At 47.3% G+C, this 25059-nt stretch overlaps 1 protein-coding gene across 3 annotated transcripts in view; it reads left to right on the plus strand.

The window, feature by feature from the left end:
- Nucleotides 1-25059, plus strand: part of PRMT2 (protein arginine methyltransferase 2) — a 921423-nt gene that overhangs the window by 640410 nt on the left and 255954 nt on the right. For all 3 annotated transcript variants that reach the window (XM_069616030.1, XM_069616031.1, XM_069616029.1), the window contains 2 exons: nt 1360-1535; nt 9292-9421. In XM_069616030.1, coding sequence (XP_069472131.1) covers nt 1360-1535; nt 9292-9421 — 306 coding nt within the window. The remainder of the gene's footprint in view (nt 1-1359; nt 1536-9291; nt 9422-25059) is intronic.

Below are 25059 nucleotides of genomic sequence, written 5' to 3' on the forward strand. Positions count from 1 at the left end.
TTCAAAACCGGCATCTCAGGCATCTCTCTCTGGATCATCACTTGCAGGATTTACTGCCACAGGAATCCTGGAAGTGAAGTTCACGGGCCGGTATAAGGGCAGTTTACAAGAGCCAAGACAACCACGCCACCTCTGAAAGATCGAATGCTGAATGCTGAAGGAGAATTAGTTACTTGCTGGTTACTGTTGTTCTCCAGTGTTGATTGCGTTGATAGATTCATATGCCACCCTCCCGCCACCCCATCAAGATGTTGGTGTTTTAGTATACCATACTGCAAGATTTTTCTGTAACTGTGAATATGGCTTCCAACCGTGAAGCCTAAGCCTCTTGCTCTCATCGATCCACGGGAAGTGAGACCAAAATTGACCGGCTAAGCAATAAGCTAAACGTCATTTGCTTATTATGTTATTAAGACTTTATACTGTGAGGGTGCGTCCCAGTTCGATGACCGGTATTACTCCAATATTTGCCGATGTGACTCTATGAATTATGCCAATGTTGAGGAACTATACTTGGAGATAAGTAATTCTTCTGCCAGAAGGCTGCACACTTAGCTGCCAAAACACATTACATAATCACATTTTAGATGTTTTGACAGCTGAAAATTGCATTGGGTTTTGTATATGAAGTGTTCGATTGACTCCTTTACATTGATATCTTTTAACATAGAACATGCTAGAAAAGCCTCCCTTAGCTTTCCACAATTTTTCTTGCACTTACCAATAAGAGTTCTATTGTCCAGTTGTTATTCTCAAGCCGAGGATCGATTTTCTTCCTATCTCTGTCCTTTTTGGTTTAGACATTGAAGAGCATTTGAATGCAATCAGCTGTGTTTCTACATTCTAGTCTGTATTTTAAAATTCTATCCCTTGAATTAAAAAGTGTGGCAGAGGCTGGTAATTTGATTGACTCCTGCAAAGGTAAAGAAAGTATATGATGAAGACTGTAAGGGAAGGAATCATGCTGGCTGGCAAAAATATTTCTGCATACCAGAGGTGACCTGAATTAGTCTTTGCCATTGCAAGTACCCTTAGAAAGATCTCATTTTCCTAGCAGATCATCAATTGGGTCGGGGATTGTGCAGTGTAAGAATTAGCACCTGATTGTTATGTAATGTAAGTACGGTTGCAGTTTTGTGTAGGCATGCTTCTGTTCAAGAATTGCACTTAGTCAATCTTCTGCCAAAGTGGTTTTCCCTGGTGTTGCTTCTGTAGCCACAACAGTGTTCTCTTCATGTCCTCAAAGTGATCATCTAGTTAACGTGTTTGTTTTGTGACTATAGAGCAGAGCCTAGAGTGTGGATTTAATTTGGGCATGTTGACAACTAATAATATTTCCTACTCTTTCATTTCTTTCAGTTTGAATTTATGATTGAGTCTGTGATCCATGCACGGGAGCGGTGGCTAAAGGAGGATGGAATGATGTGGCCATCCACAGCCACACTACACCTATGCCCCTGCAGCGCTGCCCGTGATTATGAAAGTAAAATCTTGTTCTGGGAGAACCCGTACCAGCTGGACCTCAGCCCTTTGAAGTGAGTCGTGAGCAACCGATGCTAAAAATAAAAATGCAAACAAAAAACAGCAAGCTCAGAGTGCTTATTTGTGAGGTATGAAACAGGCCTCAGCTGGATGTGTTGTGCTGCCTGAGTGAGATATAGAAGAAGACTCACAAGTGTGTACTTATTAGGTGTCAGTGTAGGGGACCATGGAATATGCAAGAGAGCTAGAGGGCATTTCTTTTAATCTTTTTATTGAAATTTTCAACCGCATAACATCCATGCAACAGTTTTACACCAAGAAGGTGTTGGCTACAAATTAATATAGAGACTGTATATGTCAAGATACTTATTGTACAATGAATATTCATCATGCTTGGGCTTTCATCGGTAATCATGTAGTCATAGCTGCGTACCAACAGGATTTACCAGTCTGTTCATATAATGTTGGCAGGGTCATTAGCAGATTAATGATATCAAGAATCAGTCTCAGTAGCCTCCTGGAGCTTAAGAGTGAAATATAGAGCAAGTCTCTGTGAGAAGTAAAGGAAACTATAATGAGATATAGAGCATGTATCAGAGGCCGTGTAGCATATTTGAGATTTAGAACCAGTTGGAGGCTCAGGAGAGCCTATAGAGGAAATATAGGCCAGGCAAACAGTTGTTTTTCTTTTATTGTGTAATTTGGCTACTATACAACCCTAAAATGCATTTAAAAAAAAATTACATCAACTATAACATTAAATATATTATAAAAATTCAACAATTCTATTTATACATAAGACATTAAAAATCAGTAATATATACTACCTTTCATTTACAATCTACATTTCGAGGGGATTGGGTCCTCCGACGTATTCCATATCTATGACATGTAATCACCACAGCTGTGCTGCTTCGGAAACTTTTTTCGGCGTCTGCGTCCTGCGTCGATGACGTTGATGCGCCGTCGTCGAGGACCTCCTCTGATGTCCGACGTCATCCGATGTGATAAGTAGGACGCACGACGCCCATAGCCTCAGTTCCGTTTTTTCCGCGAACGTGTTGCTTCGTGATTCTCGGTTCGCACCTCGACTCTTTAGAGTTCTGTTCTTCTCGTTTCTTCGAACCTGTTCGTTTTGTGAAAATCCTTTGTGTGAAGATGTCTTCTACTTCGTCTTCGACCCCGCGTCCGGGTTTCAAGAAGTGCGGGGAGTGTGGGTCCAAGATGTCGGTGACGTACTCGCACGATGCCTGCCTCTGGTGCCTCGGGGAGGCCCACGACACGGATGACTGTATCGACTGCCAGTCGCTCACGTCCAAAGCCTTACGCGAACGCAAGAAGAAGTTGTCGGTAGGTCGGGTGTCCAAGCCCAGGAAGTCGAAGTCTGCGGGGCTTTCGACGGATGATTCGAGGGGTGACTCTCCGCGTCATCGTCGGAAGTCTCGTGGGTCTCCTTCTAGGAGTCGGTCTCGCCACTCCTCAGCCTCTTCGAGGCATTCTCGGAAGCGCCGGCACCGGTCGTCTTCCAGGTCCTCTTTGGAGGACTCTGCCCGGCACGTCGCTTACCCCACCAGCCGTGCGACGCCAGAGGAATGGGCTTCCTTCTGGAAGAAAATGCTGGCGATTCTTGAGTCGCAGGGTACTATGCCGTCCGCGCCCCGAGTGGGGTCGGTCGTGAGAGGTCGAGAGACACCGCTCGCAAGAGTGGTCGGCACGAGTCACGGGAGAGGCCCCGTTCGGACAAGGAGACTCGTTCTCGACGTACCCGTTCCAGGTCCCGGTCCTCGATGCGTTCGAGACCGCATGCACCTGTGAGGTCTTCGAGGAAGACATCGACGTCTGAGGCGTCGAGGGCGTCGACAGGCTTTCTTGAGGCTCCGAGGAAGTCGTCGAAGCCGTCGACGCTCAGGTCGTCGAGGGACACGCTCGGGGCTCCGGCTTCGAGGGCTGTGTCGACGCTGCCGTTGCTGGAGGCGCTGCATATGACGTCAATGCCGATTTCCTCGACGCCGATCCTCTTGGCACCGATGCCGGTTCTCTCGACACCAGCGCCGATTCGCTCGACGCTATTGACGCCTTTCGTGTCGGAGGTACCCCGTGGCACGGGAGAACCCCCTAGGAAGGCTCTGGTTAAGAGCAGGCACTCTCGGGTGCCTTCTTTTCGCCACCTGGACTATATTTCAGAGGCGGATGAGGATTCTGATGGCCTGGTTCCTAGTCAGGTTCCAGATGAAATTGTCTCGGGCCATAGTCAGTTTGACGATTTGAGACAGTCACTGCATGATGCCAGTGGACTGGACACCTCTCCGGAGGTGGAGTTTTGTAGGCCTGAGCCTGGCTCTCATGCCGATTCCTCGTACCGGCGCCTTATGGCTAGGGTTTCTGAGTACTTGGGATGGTCTGCTCCCCCAGGGGAGTTTGTGCAGGATGATCTGACGGACATCCTTGATGTTGGTCCCCAACTGATCCGGTACTGCCGTTCCATATGGCTTTACAGAGAAGGGTGGCGGCGGCTTGGACTGCTCCGGAGAGTCTCCCGGCGGTGGGCAGATCCTTGTCGCGAAAATACCGTCCAGCCAGTAGCGACCCCTGCTACTTGACCAGGCACCCTACTCCGGAGAGTTTGGTGGTGCAGGCGGCCACGGCCCCGGCAAAGCAGGCGTCGTACCCTACCATCCCTCCTGATAGGGACGACAAACGTTTTGATGGCTGGGCGAAGAAAGTGTTTTCTTCTGGTGGTATGGCGCTTCAGGCGGCCAACTCCATTTGTGCCTTGTCTCGTTTCACACACACTCTGTGGAACTGTGTTGCATTAGCGGCTGAACATATTCCCGAAGGGGACGAACGGGATGGTTTCCTTGCTATGGTCCAGGATGGTAAGGATGCCAAGTGTGAGTCCGTTCAGTCGGGTTTGGACTTAGCTGAATGCGTCAGTAGGTCCATGGCGGCGAGCTCCGTGATGCGCAGGTTTGCGTGGTTGCGGAAGTCGGGGTTTGCTCCTGATGTGCAGTCTTGGCTCCTCAACATGCCCTTTGACGGTGAACACCTTTTTGGCAGCAAGGCTGACGAGAGCCTTGAGAGGTTGCAGACCTCGAAAGCTGCAGCGAAGTCGTTGGGCGCTGCAGCTCGCCAACCTCCGCGTTTTCATCCTAGGGGACAGCAGTGGAGGGGTGGTTCCTTTCGCTATTACTCGTCCTTCAGTAAAGCGAGAGGAGCTGGCAGTCAAAGAGGCCAACGCAGGGGTACCAGAGGTGGACGACAGGGTACCCGTGGTGCCAAGGCCGCTCGGGCAGTTGCCTCTTTGCCCTCAGGTAACGCCGCGGCCGCTCCCACTCAGTCATGAGGCCATGTCCCATGGTTCGCCGGTTGGGGGAAGGCAGGCGCAGCATCTTGTAGAGTGGCAAGCCATTACTTCAGATGTGTGGGTTCTGGAGATCATAACCCACGGCTACTGTCTTCCCTTTCGGCACAGGCCTCGCGACAATCCACCGGGGAACCTCTCTTTGCAGAGTGCGGATCCGCTCCTTGCGCAGGAAATTCAAGCCCTGCTGGAGAAAGGCACCATAGAACTGGTGCCTTTGGCGGAGAGGAACATGGGATGGTATTCCCCTTATTTTTTTATTTCGAAGAAAGACGGGGGATTGAGACCCATCATGGACTTGCGCGGTTTGAACAAACTCCTCAGGAAGGACAAGTTCAAGATGGTTACTCTCTCTCAAGTCCTCCAGGCCCTTCAGCTTCAGGACTGGTTGGTGTCACTCGACCTCAAGGATGCTTACTTCCATGTGCCGATCCATCCCAAGCACAAGAAGTACCTGAGGTTCGCGGTTGGCGACTCGCACTTTCAGTTTCGGGTCCTGCCGTTCGGATTGACCTCCGCCCCGAGGGTTTTCACCAAGCTCATGGTCTACCCCTACCTGGACAATTGGTTGATCAGGGGGAGCTCTCCCGAGCAAGTCCTGGATCATCTGTCCGTCACCTGCCACTCCCTTCACAGGCTGGGCTTCTCCCTCAATTTAAAGAAGTCCCATTTGACGCTAACACAGCGGCTCCAGTACATCGGAGCAGTGTTTTCCTCCCCAGGTGAGGGCTCTTCACATTCAGCAGATGGTGCACAAGTTTCAGCATGCCCAGACGCTCCCAGCGTTCGAGTTCTTGAGGCTGCTCGGCCTCATGGCATCCTGCATTCTTCTGGTGCCAGAGGCTCGCCTGCGGATGAGATCTTTGCAGTGGGCGCTCAAGACGCAATGGTCGCAGTCCTCCGGCAGGATGTCGGACCCGGTTCAGGTGCCGCCCTCGGTCGCCCGGGACCTTCTGTGGTGGGCCGTCGAAGGCAACTTGATGAAGGGGGCTCCTTTTTGGCTTCCCTGGCAGGTGACGATCGTGACGGATGCATCCCTCACGGGTTGGGGAGCTCATGCCAACGGGCTGACAGTCAGCGGTCGTTGGTCTCCGTCGGAGTCCAGACTCCATATCAATCTGTTGGAGCTGAGGGCCGTCAGGCTAGCCCTGAAGGCTTTTCTGCCGACTGAGCGAGGAAAGATTGTCCTGATCCTGACGGACAACACAGTGGCCATGCACTACCTCAACAAAAAGGGGGGGGCAGGGTCACTTCCTCTGTGCAGGGAGGCGATGCAGCTCGAGTTCTGGGCCATCCAGCAGGAAGTTTCGATCTCGACAGTTCATCTGGCCGGAGACGAAAACGTGACGGCGGACGCTCTGAGCAGGCAGAGCACGATCTCTCACGAGTGGGAGTTGGCTTAGGAGATTCTCCTGGAGATCTTCGCCCTTTGGGGGACCCCTCCAGTGGATCTCTTCGCCTCCAGTGTCAACCGGAAGTGCGAAAGGTTTTGCTCGCGGGAATTTCCTCCAAAAGGAGCCTTGGGAGACGCGTTCGTGGTGGAGTGGTCGTTCCCGCTGCTGTACGCGTTTCCTCCAGTCCCCGTCATCCCGCAAGTGCTGCGGAGGTTACGGAAGTTCGGTTCCCGGATGATCCTCATTGCTCCGGCGTGGGCTCGGAGGACGTGGTACCCGGACCTTCTCGACTTGTCCATCTGCCCTCCGCGTCTTCCCTACCGAGACGATCTGCTCTCACGGGAGGGGGGTCAGGTTCTCCATCCAGAGGTCAGATCCCTCAACCTTCACGCTTGGCTTCTGAAAGGTTGAGGTATATGGATTGGGACCTCCCTGAAGACGTGATGGAGGTGTTGCTTTCGGCCCGAAGGCCAGCAACAAAGTCTCTGTACCGTTGCCGTTGGCGTAAGTTCTGCGACTGGTGCCGAGTTCAGAATGTGGATCCTTTTGCATGTGACATCCCCATGGTTCTGTCCTTTTTACTTTCTTTGGCCCAAAGGGGCTTGCAAGTGGGTACCATTAAAGGTTACCTGGCGGCGCTGTCCATCTTTAAGCGCTCGTCTGAAGAGTGTTCTTACTTTAAAATCCCTTTAATTTCACAGTTTCTGAAAGGGCTCACTAATGTGTTCCCTCCGTCACCTTTCCTGGTGCCCGGTTGGGATTTAAACCTTGTTCTTAAGTTTCTTATGGGTGCTCCGTTTGAGCCTTTACATTCTTGCCCTTTGAGGCTGTTAACTCTGAAAACTGTGTTTTTAGTTGCGGTTACTTCCGCTCGCAGTGTGAGTGAGTTACAGGCACTTTCAGTTAAGCCACCCTTCACTGTATTTCACAAGGACAGGGTTGTCCTTAGAGTTCGTCCTTCTTTTCTTCCGAAGGTAGTGACGGAATTTCATTTGGCCCAGAAGGTTGTTCTTCCGGCATTCTATCCTCCTCCGCATCCTGGTAAGGAAGAGGAGAGGCTCCATAGGCTTGATCCTAGGAGAGCTTTAAGCTTTTATGTTTCACGCATGTCCCGGGTCAGAGTGGACGATCAACTCTTTATTGGTTACGCTGGAAAGCGTTTAGGGCAAGCTGTGACGAAACAGACTTTGTCTCGCTGGATTATTTTGGCCATCTCGGAGTGCTACCGCTTGGCGGGTAAGGACCCACCGGCTGGCTTGCGGGCCCATTCTACCAGGGGTATGGCTGCATCTACTGCCCTGCAGAGGGGTGTTCCTATTCGCAACATCTGTGATGCAGCCACCTGGGCTTCAGTACATACATTTGTACATCACTATTCCCTTGATTCCATCCGAGCACAGGATCTGGCCTTTGGCAAGGCGGTCCTTTGCTCTGCTATTTGATTGGCTATTCTAAATTTTGATTCTAAATTCTTTCCCTCCTCCTTGCTCTGGTACTGCTTTGGGAGTCTGTCATAGATATGGAATACGTCAGAGGACCCAATCCCCTCGAAGAACAAGTTACTTTCTTACCTGGTAACATTCTTTCGATGGGATGGTCCGACGACGTATTCCATATCGCTCCCGCCCTGCCTTCCCCGCTGCAGAATTTCTTTTGTGATTGCAGCTTACGTTCCGCAAGGCTTTGTGTCTAACTGGCAGTTGACTAATGGCACACGTTCTGGGGGAAAAAACTACAACTGAGGCCACGGGCATCGTGCGTCCTACTTATCACATCGGATGACGTCGGACGTCGGAGGAGGTCCTCGACGACGGCGCATCGACGTCATCGACGCAGGACGCAGACGCCAAAAAAAGTTTCCGAAGCAGCACAGCTGTGGTGATTACATGTCATAGATATGGAATACATCGTCGGACCATCCCATCGAAAGAACGTTACCAGGTAAGAAAGTAACTTGTTCTTTTCAGGAATTCCTCCCATATATAGAAGGCAGCAGAGGATATGACCAGAGAGTCAGCTCTAAAAAAAAAAAGTATTCCAGAACTGGTCAGAATTGATCAATCTAAAATCCAAACAAGTATTTTTCTATAACTTTTTGCCATCGTGCAAGGCTTAGTCAAATATGAAAAAGGGGACTCTGCCTCAAAGCCTTGTCCGGAATATTCTGCGTATCTAGTTAACGTGGATAATCTTTCGATATTTAGGATCCTGTCCATTATTTTCACTTTCTTTTTCAGTATTGCATCTTTATTGGGACACAACAGACTGTTTTCTAAAGAGATTTCCGAATCCCCAAGACAGGCACACAAGTGAGATATAGAGCAAGTCTGTGTGAGAAGCCCACTACTTGCCATCAAGGGAGAGATAACAAATGTCCTACTGCCTGAACATGGGAAGCCTTATTGTGAGATACAGAGAATTTATCTGTGAGTGGTTATGAAAAGCCTACAAATAAGCAGGACTTAGTTAGAGCCATCTAGTGAAACTTAAAGCAAGATGCAGTGATAGACACTGGGATCCTACAATTTAGATAGAGTTCAGATCCCAGTGAGAGCTCATGAGAAGCCGAAAAGTGAAATTCAGAGCCGGTCTTAGTAGTGCCAATAAGTGATCTATAGAGTAGGTCTCAGTGGGAGACCCTGGTGAGACTCGAAGTGAGCTATCGAAGAGACACCAAGAAATAGAATTGAGGGTTAAGTGTGTGGGACAAGGAGCAGGTGTCACACAGAAGACATTTAGAATATTCAGCCTATTCTGCTGTTGTCCATCAACTAGACTGCCTCTCAAATGATTTGAAGAGACGAATATGAACTGGAGCCTTTCCCCTTTGGCTCAGAAAATAACCTCCAGGCTAATTGTTCTGGATGCTTGAAGGCTAATGAATGCCTCCCTTTCTGAAGGCATGGTACCAAAATGGCTGCATTAGAGCGCATGCAGGTTTGTTGATTTTAGGTACTGGTTCTAAATTCTGATCTGCTGTTTGTTTAATGATGCCTTATTTAACATGTTTTCCCTCAGTCGCCTGCTAATCTTGGTTTTCTGCCCTTTCCACAGACTTGTGGCGATGGAAGAATTCTTTTCAAAGCCCACGTGTAACCACAAGGTTGAGGTAGAGGATTGCCTGGCTGAGCCGTGTGACGTCCTGTGTCTGGACATGAAATCTCTGCAGGTTGCTCATCTGGAGGTGAATATAAAATGTAGAGGACATAGGCTGTGGTGTGGGGGCTGTGGTGTGGGGGATAGCGGTGTGCAGCAATTGTGGTGTTAATGGTTGCAGAGTGGCGTTGGTCTTTGAAGACAGCTGGACATTTCTTAATTGGACAGAACCTCTGAAAGGCTGGGAGAGATAGGTTTGGCTGAGTAATATTGTCAGGCTCGTCAGTTTGTTTAAACTAGACAAGAACTATGCCTAAAGGTAAGGTTTCTCTATAACCAAATAAACAATGGGTCCCAAGATGGGAGATATTCCCTCTGATCCAAACAAAACTTCATCCAAACCGGATCATATCATTAAGGAGCAGGTCTTCTGTGAAAAACCTGAAGGTGTCTCCCTGTCTAAACCTTGAGGCTCTGTCATCCAGGTAGCCAGGACACAGCCATCGCTATTGATCCAGAGGAGGGCGAGGAGAGAGGTGACTGTGCCGTTTTTGTCCCAGACCCACGGAACCTTCGTGGAAGAGAGCCTAAGACCACGGAAAACACCACAAGTGTCTTGAAACAGGTGTCAACGGTACACAGGGCAAGCCTAGATCGATGAGCAGGAGCGAGGGAAGCTCCTGCGCCTGTGGTACAGGTCTTGACTCCAGAAAAGGAACTTTTGTTTTTGGCCAAGCGGTTCATCACAGCCGGTGAGTCGAGGGGAGAACTGATGCTTTGGAGCATTGCCTTATTAGCTTGGAGACTAACGACCTACACACATTAGGTGTTCAGTGTAGGCGCCTTTCTCTTAGTTTCCTTGATGGGGATTTTATCACAGTGACAAATAGTTTTGGTGACAGGGGGCACCTTTTCCTAGTTCCCCTCTTTAGCGGTATGTGCTCAGATACCATTGAGTTAGTAATAATACACGCCTGCCGTGCGCATTAGAGAAGGTGTATCCACAGAATTATATTCGGGGCAAAGGCCATCTTCCTCAGTAATGCCCATAAATATTTCCACTCTATAGAATGAAACGCTGTGTCAGCGTCCAGAAATGTGGCTATTGGGTCCTATGTAGGGTCAATATTTGCAATGGTGCCTAACATTCTTCTCAGATTGAGTTGTGTGGACCTCCCCAGATCAAATAGGCAGAATTGGGCCACAAATGTCAGGGACATCCTTTGCAGCAGTAACAGGCTGACGAGCCAGCCTATCCAGCCAAGGATTGGAACCCAAGCCCCCACCAAGAGCCACCCTATCAATCGGTCAATAAACAATAATGCACCAGCTTTGATAAAGTCCCCGTGGGTCGAAACACGTGTCGGCTGACCACTTGAGATTATCACATCAAGAATAACATTATTTTTTTGAAAAATCAGAATACAAAGAAAACTGTTTTTAAAACAAATATTGTTTCCACAAGATATCTGGGAACACAACTAAGCCCAATCCTATACAGAGGTGTGGGCAACACCTCCAATACCAATGATTTTGCAGCATAAATCAAATAAATACATTAGGAAGTACCCTAGTCTAGTGCAAGTGAAATCAAACCCTTAGTGCCCAAACACTTTTACCTACAACTCCCCAGTACAAAGCCTGACTGGTCCGGTTGTACTAAATCCGGGTTAGGTGCAAGAATTTGGTTGTCGAAGAGTTTGGCCAGAATTATGTTGTGGAGGTTGAGTAATGATAGTGATAGTGGGCTGTAGGAGCCACACTTCACAGCTGGCTTACCTTGTTTTGGGAGCAGAACTAGGTGGGCTGAATTTAGCAAGGGTGGCAGGGTACCAGTACTGTAAGCTCCCTTATGCATGTCATGGTTGTCCCCCGAGATCAATATTGTTGCTATAGAATTTGGCCGTCAGGCCATCTGGGTGGGTGCTTACCACTCGACAAGTCTCTTATGGCCTTTCTTACTTCAGCTAGGATAATGGGTGTTTCTAGTACTTTTGCCTTCTCTGGGGTGAGTTTAGGTGTGTCTATGTTGTCCATGTACCGCACAATCTCTGTGGTGCACAGTGTAGTTTTCGTGCTATATAGGTCTGCTGAAATGTCCTAAATACAGTATTAATCTCAGAAACCACTGCAATTCTGGCACCTTTATCATCCTCTACTGCTACTATAGATTTCTTCCCCTTTTCCTTATTTATTAGCCAGGCAAGGGCTTTGCCAGGTCTGTCTTTGGCCCCACACCTACCATGTCCCGAAATTGTCACCCAGCTTGCATGTTTGCCAATACCTCCCTATACCCTAGTTTAGATTAGTTTAGTTTATTTGTAGAGCACACTTAACCCTCAGGTATCTAGATGCTTGTGCTTGGGTACATAGTTACAGATACAAGACAGCTAGCAGTTGAGTTATATTACATACAATTTACATTTACAGATTATATAGCAGTTGACTTGTGTTACATAGCAAGTCTGAGAGTTTGGTGGCAGGCAAAGGTACAATGAAACAAGTCACAAAATACATTTTCAGAAAAAGTGGCCACATATGCTCAGAGAGAATGTATAGAATGAGAAGGCCTATGAAGTTACAGGAGGAGTCACTAAGGGCACGGAGTGTAAGTTAGCTTTGCTGCATGAAGAGCCAAGCTTTTACGCTGTTTCTGAAAGACCAGAAGGATGGTTCTGCTCTGAGAATGTTAAGCAGGGCATTTCACAGCTTGGCTGCAAGTACGAGAAAGCAGGAGCAGCCTGACTTTTTAAGATTGTAAATTGGAAAGTTAAGGTGATGTAAGTAGTTGGATCTGGTGGGTCTGATGGATTGGCTCCTGGTAGAATTGTCTGGCAGGTATTTTGGAGCCATGTTGGACAGGTAATTGTGAGTCATTACAAGAGTTTGCAATGAAAATTCTGTCTCGCATTGGTAGCCAGTGTGTATCCCATCTTATTGCTGCGACATGGTTGGATCGAGGGATTTTTAAAGCTGATCTGAGGGGGTTATTCTGAAGCACTTGAAGTTTTTTGAGATTTCGTTCATTGGTGCCTAGATATAGAGTGTTGCAATAATCGACCTTGGATAAGATTAAATCTCTGGCAAGCGTAATGGAGCTGTCGGTTGCATTGATTTGCTGGGTGAGTCAGAGGGTGGAGTCTAAGTAGATACCTAGAGTTTTGACCTCACTAGAAACTTTGATGGCGATCCCATCGATGTTGAAAGATTTGTAGAGTGCATCTAGCTTATTTAGTCGTGATTGAGAGCCTATGATAAGAAGCTCTGTCTTATCATCATTAAGGCAAAGGCCATGGGTGGCCATCCACGCTGTATCCGAAGATAGATATCGTTTAATATTTTTGAATCTTTGTCGTAGCAACCCATCAGTGTGTTGAGGACTTGGTTGTCATCCACATAGTTAGTGTAGGTAACACCCAAGCCATCGAGGTGGTCGAACAGAAGCTTTGTGAAAATATTGTATAAGGTAGGAGAGACGCAGGAGCTCTGAGGGACTCCGCAGGAGATTGGTACTGGATCAGCGGATGCTGTAGGAGAGAAGACCCTCATTGTCCTGTTAGCTAGAAAGGATTGAATCCAGGTAGCGGCATTAGTAGACAAAGCGGCTGCTGTAGTCGGATGCTTAGTAAGGATCTGGTGGTCAACCAGATCAAAAGCTGCTGAGTTGGTAGGGGTATTCGAGTCGAAGTTGTTTTTTTTAGTAGGGGCATGACCCAAGCCTCCTTAAGATTATCAGGGACTATGCCAGATTTGAATGAAGCATTAATCAAAGAAGTGATGAATGGCATGAGATCCTTTGCTCCTTCCTTTATAGCTGTAGCTGGGCAAATATCCTCTTGACATCTAGTAGATTTTAAACTGGCTATGATGTCTTCTACACAAATGAATTGTTGGAGGTCGTGTATTTCTGGCTCAATTCTCATTAGCCTTGTTCTGATGTCTTTGAGCACCCTGGTAGTGCCGGAGATGCATATCCCTCCTATGTAAACTGTAAAGGCCTCCCATACAGATGCCCTAAATGTTACCCAAGCTGTGTTAAATCTAAAATATGAATTGATCAAAGCTGAAATCTGTTGCGCAAACACTGCATCATTCAGTGACTGCGAGTTGAATCACTGTGTGTTTTGGAATTTGTCTGCTATGGGGAGTTGCCACATCACCAGAGCCAGGCAATGGTCTGACAATGTTCAGTCTAGTGTTTTGGAGTCTGTCTTGTCCCCCACTGCCTCGTCCATCATTAGGAAGTAGTCTATGTGAGCCTTGTTCTGCACCCCTGAAGACTATATTCTTGGGTTATGGTGTCTCCAAAAATCTAGTAGACTGAAAATCTAGTAGACTTATCATATCTCCCTGACTATGGAGCTCATTTAGCTCAATTACAAAATTTTACGGGGCCCTGGTACATTTGCACTCCGGCGCAGCCAGATCCCCACTGCCAAATGTTGGTCTTTTGCACAGGGGATTGAAAATGTGCAGGGCAAACGGCGGCATACACTTCTGTTCCGGCACTGCTCTTTTCTGGCTCCCCGCCTATACGAGTTTTCCACCAGCTGAGCCCAACGCGCCTCAGGCAGCCATCACAGGACCCTCTGGGTCGGGACGCTCGGTCCTCTCTTAGTGCTCACCCCCACTCACAGCAGGGCTCCTTTCTGAAAGCTTTCTGCCAGTCGTGGAGACCAACCAGCAGAGTTCTTGTCTAACACCTTTAGGAGGTTTGGGCGCTATCCTGCTGTATTCAGCGGACCACGCCCCATAGCAGCAACATTTTAGTTTTGTTTTTAGGCACTCTGAGGTCCTTCATCTGTCGATACCCTGCTACTGCCCAGGGCAAGCCTGGTATCGTCTGACTCCTCTGGGGCCGGGGAGCGTATTTTTAGCAATGTTTTCTTCTTTAGATAGGAGAACACAGCCCGAGACTTATGCCGCCGGGAAGAGCGCTTATTTGCCTGCGACTGGTTCAGGCTCCACTCATCAGGTGATTAGCTTCTAAATCCCCTGTAAGAATTTCTCAAAAGCTTTCCATACTGCTCTCAGCCCTGGCATGATCCTCCTCCCACAGACCTGCTCCATCAGCCCAACCTCTCTAAAAGGGGTTATGGAGGGGACACCTAGGGTGAACCAATGGTATAGACCCCATTTTCCTGTCAGCACCGCCCACCCAAAGTAGGAGCCAGAGGACGGCCCTGGTGGGTGACCCCTCTCCCAAAATGAACTCTGGCAGGCCACCACCTAAACTACCCTCCCACCAGTTTGTCTGTTCCCTAATTTCTTGTCATTACTACCCTACCAGGAAAATCAATTCACCAAAATCAAAGGGGTAGCCAAAATGATATCACTCACTCTGACATCACCAAGTGTGCCATCACAAGACAGGAAGTGACATCACAAATGAAGATAAAACCTTGAGATTGATAAAATAAACATCTACGAATGCAATAGACTATTTTAGTTAGCAACAATATTTTAACTAGGGTACTGTATTGCTATGCTATAGGTAATGTCAAGATATACTAGGTACATACAGAAGAAGTCGCTTAGGTCAGGAGCACTGTCATATGCCTTAACAGGTTTAAAAGGCCTATTACTGCCATCATATGTCAGTTATAGCCTCACACACCATATACTCATTAAACGCTAAAAAGAGCTCCACATTCCTAAGTGCTTAATATGCCTCTGAGATACCATCATATGGCAGGGGTAGTCTTCCATAGCAAAGACTGACCTTTTATGTCAGTTAATGTGTCATCTACATGGAATAGATGCCATGTGCATGGTACAGTCTAACATGACCGGGTGCTGCCATCATATGGAAGGTGCAGCCTCAGATGTCAGATCAATGCTATCCAACTCCAGATAAAGCAATGCTTGGTATAAACACCATAAGTAACATCTACATAATTTCAGGTGCTGCTATAATATGCTAAGTACAGTCTCAAATTCCACCGTCCTGCCATATATTGACAGTAATTCTTCTATCCATCAAATGCCCCAATAAGCTGATGTAAAAACAGTTAATGCCTTATAGATGTGTATAGTCACTGTACAGAGATTACAGTCTAATTCCTAGATGATGCCATTTTATGCTAAGGGCAGTATCAACTGGCTCGGAAATGCTATCTGATGTCAGGTATTTCTTCATATGGCTAATAAAGTCGCCGTCTATGATACAGCCTGAGGACCCGCCACTCTTACCTCAAAGGGCCCCATATATCCCATTTACCTGCCTGCACTAAAAGCACCTAACAAAAATTCACTTTTTCTAACCTCTTAAAGAATTGATGAAAACAATGATATTTCAAAGTACTTCACAAACTCCAAGTACAATTAGCAAGCTTACAGACCACTATGTAGGTTATAAGATTATAATAATGTACTTTGCAAGTTCATGAATAACAAAGTTGGGTGAATACTATGCAAAGCGCCCACCCTTGCTTAATCTTTAGATTTGTAAATTCATATCATTTTTAATAATGATTTTTGTAGCTAGATAGACCCGACATAGACTACTATTCAAAGGTAGTTCAATAAGTTTAAGTGCAACATATAATAGTAGGTTAGGGGGTTATTAAGCTCAACATTTCTTAGTTATCAAGAAATGTATATTCTCGAAAGTAATAATTCTTATTGAACATGGTCTAAAAGGAAAAAAGAAAACAAAGGCGGAGAAAAGTAGTTTCATAACTGTTCACATTGGCGCAGACTGTCTAAATGGTTTATTTCTATTGAATAATAATTATAGCTTTTAAGTAAGAAATAATAAATTAGCACTCAATCTTGTTTTACTTTTATGGGGTTCAAGACAAGAAAAGTATCTCTTCAAGTCACATCCTAATTTGATATGATAATCTGAAAATATTCATATTGGTAATGTTAGAAATGGCTCAAAAAATTGTCCCAAAGAATAAACATATTGCATCTAGGAATAGACGTACTGGGAGATTTTCAATTTCAGTTTTTACCTGTTTATTCAGTAGATTAAGAGTAGGATTCGAAAGTCCTTAAAAAAAAAATTCTGATCTGCCTAAGGGATCAGCGTCTCAAAATGGCTGCTATTTATTTAGGTGCGTGGCAACGTCATCACTCTAATGTGTGTTATGACATCATCACGCTAATGCATTGCACGGCCATCCCGAAATGAAATGATATATGTTTCATAGAAACAAATAATGTGACACAAATACGGGTAAATAAGTTGCTGTAGGTGCTACCAAGCAGGATTTCAAAACTGTATGTTTCTGACACAAGGTCATGTATATAATGCTAATTCAGCAAATAGCACTAGTCTTATTATTAATTAGCATAGCAAGAGATCTATGTGTTGAGTTCCTCAAATTCTCTCCAATAATTCATGTAGGTGTGCAACTGATATACAATGTACTGGTATACATGCAAGAGAAATAAAAACTGTCTTACCATTATAGATATATGATGTATCTGTTCACATCCCAATTGGAAATTCCATCTATAGTATGTTACAGTTCATCTGGCCATATTACAATCCACAATAGGGACAAAACAGTTCATAAATAATTGTACATGTCATTATCTTGGTTTAGACCAGTGGCACATGTGTCCATTATATTGATCCATCTAGCCTCCTTCTGTCTAAGTAAGTGTTCTCTGTTTCCACCTCTAGGTGGTAAATCCACTTTTTCCAAGCCTAGAAGCTTGATTGTTTCTAACAGTGTATATGGATGTTCTGTGCAGAAATTAATTGCCATAGGATATTTGAGATCTTGATTCTTGATTGCTCTGAAATGTTCCATTATCCGAAGTTTAAGTGAGCGAATTGTACATCCAATATAGAATTTGTTACAAGTGCATTGTATACCATACACAATAAATCTGGTGTTACAGTTGACAAAATGTAGTATTTGTTTTATTGTCCCATTGGGTAACACAATAATGTTCTTACCATTCATCATTTGTAGGTATATGATGTTGCCATTCATCATTTGTGGGCATATTCTGCAGTTACCACACTTGTGATTACCCTTGATTGGTTTCAAGTACCACATTGTACGTAGATCCTTCGATTCTGATATAGGTTTGATGAAAAATTGTTCTGATCAGATTTTTAATAGTGATCGACTTCCTGTATGTAAAAGATGGTTCATTGTCTAAAAATATTAATAAATCTTGGTCTAACTGGAGTATATTCCAGTGTTTTTTAAAGAAGTTCTAAATCTTATTTGCATCCGGACTGTATGTTGGTATACATTTTAGTTTCTCTGTTGTTCTTTTAGTTGGGTCCTGTACTTTATTAGTGAGTACATTTTCTTTTTCCATCAAGTTGACTTTAGTCATTGTTTTGTTTAGATCTTTGAATTTGTATCCACACTGACTACATTTTTCCAATTACTTCTCCACATGAGTCAGGCAGTTTTGGTGATTTCTGTAGTTCCCTTTTATTCTAAGTATCTTTCAATATGGCATATTTCTAATGGTATCCCTGTGGTGGTTACTATTTGCATGTAAAATGCTATTTCCCGCTGTGGGTTTTGCATACAAAGTTGTTTGAATTGTATTATTTTATACATATAGTTCCCAATCCAAAAACGGTATGCTTTCAAACATTGTGAGTTTGATGTTATATTCATTTGTATTAAGGTAATTGACATATTGTATGAGCAATGGTTTGTGGCCATCCCAATTCAGGAGAATATCGTCAATAAAGCTTCCCTAATAAACCACATTTTTCTTCTCTGTGAAGCTATATGTTTCCATGGTTGATTTCATAATTCCCCATTGTGAAAAACCTGAAGGTGTTTCACGACTCAGTCCGCGGGGATCCCTTATTCGGGTGGCCAGGGAATGGCGATCGCTATTGGATCCCGACCCTGGGGGTGGACAAGCGAGGGAGGATCACCTGGGTAGCGGGTCCTCTGGGAGTGGGGAGGATACATTGGAAGATGAGACATGGTATCCCCCATTTTCTGACAGTTATTTATCCCATATTCCCTCTACCTTTATGGGATACTACAACTCCCATAACTCTTCTCCTTTCCTTATCAACCCAACTACTGAGACGAGGAAGAGGAAGACAGGCTAAGAAGATTACCACTAGTAACATGCAATTGCCTTGTCCCACTAATAAGGTCAGGCAGAATCACACACACCTGAAACTCATGGATCGCTGTCCAAACTATAAAAGGTTGGGCATATAAAGAAACAGAGAGCGCTACAAGGGCCAAGAAGAAAGGCAAGCTGAATAGCGAGACGGAGGAGCAGCTGAGAGAGAGCTGCCGAGAACAAGGCCAGGGAGAACGGGACGCTGAGATGCTGACCGGCTGCAAGTAGCGGCAGGAGAAAGCGTGGCGAGGGAGCTGTTTCTCCAAGAAGCCGGGAGAGTTCAGAGAAGGGAGCCGAGGGGCCAGCTAATCCCTTGCCTCCATGCTCCAGCAAACAGCTGGTTTCCTCGCCGGGGCAGCGAGGCCGCCCGGTAGTGTCTGAGGGGCAGGTGGGCAAGACCCTGACCTCGATGAGCTGAAAACAGAAGGAGGCGTGAAAGCAATCACAACCGGTGAGTTCAAAGAAAGGGAGAGCCCGGTTTGTGATATGCGTGATTGTGGAAAGCTACAGTGTTGCTTGCAAGGCTGCGCATTGAAGGCTACAGACATTAAACTGAAAGCTTGAATGTATTTAACCGGCGAGGGAGCCGATGAGAAACAAAGTAACGGAGGAGTGCTGTGTGAGAAGACACATTGTTAAACTCTTCGTGAAAGATAACAGAACAGTGAATAATGAAAGCAAAATGTGTGGAAAGCCACTGAAGGAAAGGGCACAAGGGAAAGAGAGTGTGCAGCGATCCTGAACAGCTAGTGTGAAAGTGAACTGATATTTCGAATGGATTGTGTCCTCCAACATATTCTGCATCTTTGACATGTAATGTCCACAGCTGTGTTACTTCGGAAATTTTTCGGCAGAGGGCGTCCTGCGTCGATGGCATCGGGTCGATGTCCCTCGAAGGCCTCCAGCGTGCTTCGTGTATTCCTTGTGAATATGTCTTCTTCTTCGACCCCTCCGACTCTGCAGTCTGGCTTTAAGACTTGCCGGGACTGCAAGTCTAAGATGTCGATTACGGAACCGCATCGCATTTTGGGTGAGAGTCATGACACTCACGACTGTTCCAAATGCCAGTTGCTGACTGCTAAGGCCTTGCGGAAGCATAAGGGGAAGTTACAGGTAGGTAGGGGTTCTAAACCCAATAAATCCTGTAAAGCTGCTAAGGGGATGACCACTGACGATTCGAGGGGCGACTCTCCTCGTCGGAAGGAGTCCAGGGATCTCGGTCCCGGAGTGGCTGCTGCCATTCGTCGTCCTCGTCTCGGCATTCTGGGAAGCGCTGTCACTGGTCACCTTCCCCGTCCTCCTCGGAGGATGGTGCAGCGAGAAAAGTGGCTTGTCCCACTAAGTCCTCAACTCCGCAGGAATGGGCAGCCTTCAGGGAGCAGATGCTGGTGATTTTCCAATCCCGGGGCACAGTTCCGTCCGCGCCTTCGAAAGAAGCCGGCAGAGAACGGTCTCGGTCCGTGGCTTGTGCGCCTTCAGGCTTGGGTGCTCGGCACGATTCTCATCGGGAACTTTGGAGGTCCCGTTCGGACAAGGTTCAGGTTGATCGCCAGAGACGTGCTGCTTCCAGATATCGGTCTTCGTCCCCGGCAAAACCACAGAAACCTGGCAAGGGTTCGAGGTCGGCATCGACTCTGTCGGTGCCGTGTCTGTCGGATACGGATGTCGAAGCTTTGCCTTCACACCAGCCCTCGGCGCCTTTGTCGATGTCGAAGCCTTCGGCGCTCTTAACGCCTTTGGGACCTTTTGGCCGGAATTTGCAGATGGGGGTCCCTGGTACTGTGGATCCTCCGAGGAAGGCTACTTCCAAGTCTGTGAGGCTGTTAAGGATTCCAGACCCTCTTCTGTCCCGAGGCAGGAGTTTTTTCTCCCTCTGGATATCATCTATGAGGACGAGGAGAAGTCAGATTTGGAATTTGACCCTTTTGTGCCTGATATGGCTCCTGTCTGGTCCGTGGACAGTCAGTTGGAAGAGTTACTTCAATCTCTTCATGATGCCAGTGGCTTGGATACTTCTCCGGAAGTGCTGAGTCATCCTATAGGAGACTGATGGCTAGGGTCACTGTATCTTGCTTGGTCTAGTCCTCCGGAAGCTTTTGTTCAGGAGGATTTAACTGATATTTTGGATCAAGGTCCCTCCTCTGGCCCAGTGTTACCTTTTCATTTGACGTTGCAGAAAAGGGTGCCGGCTGCCTGGCAGTCACCGGAATCTCTTCTGGCGGTTAACAAATCGTTAACTTAAAAATACTGCCCTTCCAGTAGCGACCCCAGCTACCTTTCCTCTCACCCCACTCCCGAGAGTTTGCGAGTTCCGGCGGCTACGACCACCTCGAGGCAGGAGGCATACCCTACCATCCCTCCTGATAGGGACGACAAACGCTTCGATGGTTGGGCACGCAAGGTGTTTTCTACGGGGAGTATGGTGCTGAAGTCGGCCAACTCCACTTGTGTCTTAAAAAGATTTTCACACACTCTGGGGAATTGTTTCTCTAGCGGCTGAGTATATTCCTGAAGGGGAAGAAAGGGATGGGTCCCTTGCTCTCGTAGAAGATGGCAAGGATGCCATGTGTGAATCCCTTCAGTCAGGATGGGACACGGCCGACAGTGTTAGCGTGGTTGGGGAAGTCGGGTTTTGCTCCGTATGTGCAAGCCCGTCTTCTGAACATGCCATTTGATAGCGCGCATTTGTTTGGCAGCATGGCTGACGAGAGCCTTGAGAGGTTGCAGACCTCAAAAACTGCTGCTAAATCGTTGAGCACAGCTGTCCGTCAACCTGCGCCTTTTTGTCCCAGGGGACAGCAGTGCAGTGCAGGGGAGGTTCCTTTTTGTTTCTACTCCTCTTTTGGTAGGACGAGAGGAGCCGCCAGTCAAAGGGGTCTGCGGAAAAGTGCCCAAGGTGGTCAGGGAAATAGGGATGCCAAAGCCGCTCAGGCAGCTGCCTCTTTGCCTTCAGGCGCTGCCGCTCCAAAACTACTATGAGGCCATGTTCCATTGTGCGCCGGTTGGGGGCAGACTGTCTCAGCATCTTGAAGAAGGGCGAGCTATTACTTCGGATGGGCAGGTTCTGGATACAATAGCCCACAGCTACTGCCTTCCCTTCCTCAATCAGCCTCACGGCAATCCACTGGGGAATGTCTCTTTGAAGCTTCTGGTTCTGCTCCTTGTGCAGGAGATCTTGACCCTGCTGGAGAATTGCACTATAGAACTGGTGCCTTTGGCAGAGAGGAACAAGGGATGGTATTCCCCATATTCCAAAGAAAGACTAGGGTCTGAGACCCATCTTGGACTTGCGTTGGTTGAACAAACTTCGCAGGAAGGACAAGTTCAAGATGGTCACTCTTTCTCAAGTCCTCCAGGCCCTTCGACTTCAGGATTGGTTGCTGTCTCTGGACCTACAGGATGCTTACTTTCATATGCCGATTCTTCCGAAGCACAGAAAGTACCTGAGGTTGCTGCTGGCAGCTCGCACTTTTTCAGGTCCTGCCATTCGGCTTGACCTCCGCCCTGAGGGTCTTCACCAAGCTAATGGTGGTGGAGGGTGTGTATCTCAGGTGAGGGGGCATTCACGCCTACCTGGACGACTGGCTGATCCGTGCGTGTTCTCCTGAGCAAGCGATGGATCTTCTCGGTCTCACCTGCCGCTCCCTCCACAAGCCGGGTTTCTCCCTCAATTTCAAGAAGTCGCATCCAACACCTTCCCAACAGCTCCAGTACATCGGGGCTGTGTTGGACACGTCCTTGGCGAAGTTCTTGCCTCCCAAGGTGAGGGCTCATCACATTGTGCAGATGGTGGACACATTTCAACATGCCCAGTGTCTCCCGGCTTTCACATTCTTAAGGTTGCTCGGCCTCACGGCATCCTGCATTTTTCTGGTGCCAGAGGCCAGGCTGAGGATGAGATCCCTCCAATGGGTCCTCAAGATGCAGTGGTCACAATTCTCAGGCAAGAGGTTGGATCCCGTTCAGATTCCACTCTCAGTCTCACAGGATCTTCCGTGCTGGGCCAACAAGGGGAACCTGATGAAGGGGGAGCAGTTTTGGCAACCGTGGCCAGAGGTGACGGTAGTGACGGACGCTTCCCTCAAAGGATGGGGATGCCTATGATTTGACCGCCAGCGTCGTTGGTCTCAGTCGGAATCCAAACTCCACATCAACCTGTTGGAGCTGCGGGCCATCAGCCTGGCTTTGAAGGCTTTTCTGCCGTCTGTGCGGTGGAAGTGTCCTGATCATGATGGCCAACACAGTGGCCATGCATTAACTCAACAAAAAAGGGGGGGGTAGGGTCATTCCCGTTGTGCGTAGAGGCAATGCAGTCTGGTTCTGGGCAATCCAGCAGGGAATATCACTCTTGGCAGTACATCTGGCCGGTGAGGAGAATGCGGCGGCGGACACTCTGAGCAGGCACAGCACGATCTCTCACAAGTGGGAGTTGGCTCAGGAAGTCCTTCTGGAGATCTTCGCCCTTTGGGGAACCCCACAAGTGGATTTCTTCACGACCAGTGCCAACCAGAAGTGCGAGAGATTCTGCTCAAGGGAATTTCCTCCGAGAGGAGTCTTAGGAGACGCCTTTGTCGTGGATTAGTCAGTCCCACTTCTGTATGTGTTTCTTCCGGTACCCGTCAATCCTCAAGTGTTAAGGAGGTTGCGGAGGTTCGGAACCCACATGATCCTCATTGCTCCGGATTAGGCCAGGAGAGCGTGGTACCCGGACATTCTAGAAATGTCCATCTGACCTCCACGCCGTCTTCCCTACTGAGAGGATCTTCTCTCGCGCGAAGGGTGTCGGGGTTCTCCATCCAGTGGTCAAGACTCTCAACCTTCACACCTGGTATCTGAAAGATTGAGATATAAGGATTGGGACCTCACGTATGACGTGATAGAGGTCTTGCTTTCGGCCAGGTGGCCGGCAACCAAAACCCTGTACCATTGCCGTAATATTTGCGACTGGTGCAGAGGACACAATGTCGATCCTTTTCAGTATTCCATTCCCATGGTTCTGTCTTTCTTGCTTTCTTTGGCCCACAGGGACCTTCAAGTGGGTATCATTAAAGGTTACCTGGCGGCGCTTTCTATCTTCAAGCGCTCGTATGAAGAATGTTCTTATTTTAGTATTCCATTGATTTCCCAATTTCTAAAAGGGCTCACTAATGTGTTCCCGCCGCCTCGTTTCAGGTGCCGGTTTGGGATCTGTATTTGGTCTTGAAATTCCTGATGGGTGCTCCATTTGAGCCTTTGCACTCTTGTCCTTTGAGACTGTTGTCTTTTAACACAGCGTTCTTGGTTGCGGTTACCTACACTTGCAGAGTGAGTGAATTGCAAGCACTTTCATCTAAGCCACCCTTTACTGTGTTCCACAAGGATAGGGTTGTACTGAGGGTACGTCTGTCCTTTCTACCTAAGGTAGTGTCTAAGTTTCATCTGAGCCAGAAAGTGGTACTTCCTGCTTTCTATCCTCATCCTGGTAAGGAAGAGGAGCGACTCTATAGGTTGGACCCTAGGAGAGCTCTGAGCTTTTATATTTCTAGGATGTCCAGGTATAGAGGAGGTCCCAACTACAGCCTGCACTCCAGTTGCCCATTTTGAAGTACCAAGAGCGTCCACACCGAGATATGTGACATATGACGAACAAATAAACCAGCAGAGAGCCGCATTAGGCTCTGCCCAGTGCCTACCAGAAGAACAATACCTATTGAAGTACCAATAACCAGACAACCATGGACAGTAAGGTATCCATTGAGACAACCCTACCAGCAAATGACACGAAATGAAGATTGCTTAAACACTGTCCCAGAAAAAACTCAAAAGGCCTTAACTGAAGACAAATGGTACGCCATGAGGGCCCGGACTGACACACAGATGAAAGAAACGATAACCAAAAGATGACACACTGAGATGAAACACCATGAATAAGTAAAAGGAGAGACAATGTTGAAATATAAAGAAACTTAAACTGTAAAGCAGGATGAAGATATTCAACCAGCTAACGCCTGTACATATGCTTGTAACCGCAAGAAGCTAAGAAAACAGTGCAGCTTGCTCTGCATAGTAGAAGAATAGAGCGGCAAGCGCCAACTATATATCTACCTCAATGAACAACACTATATAAGTGCGAGTCCACTTTATACAAAAGCAGAATTAACCCAGGTTACTAAGGGTCAAACAGGACAGTATTCGTATTCCAGCTAAAACAAGAAAAGACGGTGGAATCGAAACTCAGCAAGAAGCAGCTCGTGCCTGGGAAATCGAGGTCAAACCAAGAGAGGGAGGCAGACAGTAGCTTTGGCAGAACAGAGCAGCCTGCCCTGTGAAGGTTGAGATAAGGAGGCCCAGTCAGGTGGCAAGCCGAATAAAGAATTAAATGCATAAATAGGAAGAAAACTAAGCAGATTCACGGTGTGCTAGCACGTGACCAGACGAGCGAGAAGAGGCACCTACGCCAAGCTGTCTCCCAAATAGAAGATACCATAACTTTTCCTGACAAGAAGCTACAGTTTCGAGGCCAACCACAGCCAACTAATTGACACATAGCAATAAAGTACTGATTGATGGAAGGGAGGCCGGGTGAATGTTGGGGCATCTTACAGCTCATTGACCATTCTGCGTGCTGCTAATTAAAGTGGAGATTTATGCATGGGATTGAAGCCAACCCAATCA

The sequence above is a fragment of the Ambystoma mexicanum genome, chromosome 9 (genome assembly GCF_040938575.1).
Source record: "Ambystoma mexicanum isolate Mex_15411 chromosome 9, UKY_AmexF1_1, whole genome shotgun sequence".
Lineage (NCBI taxonomy): Eukaryota > Metazoa > Chordata > Amphibia > Caudata > Ambystomatidae > Ambystoma > Ambystoma mexicanum.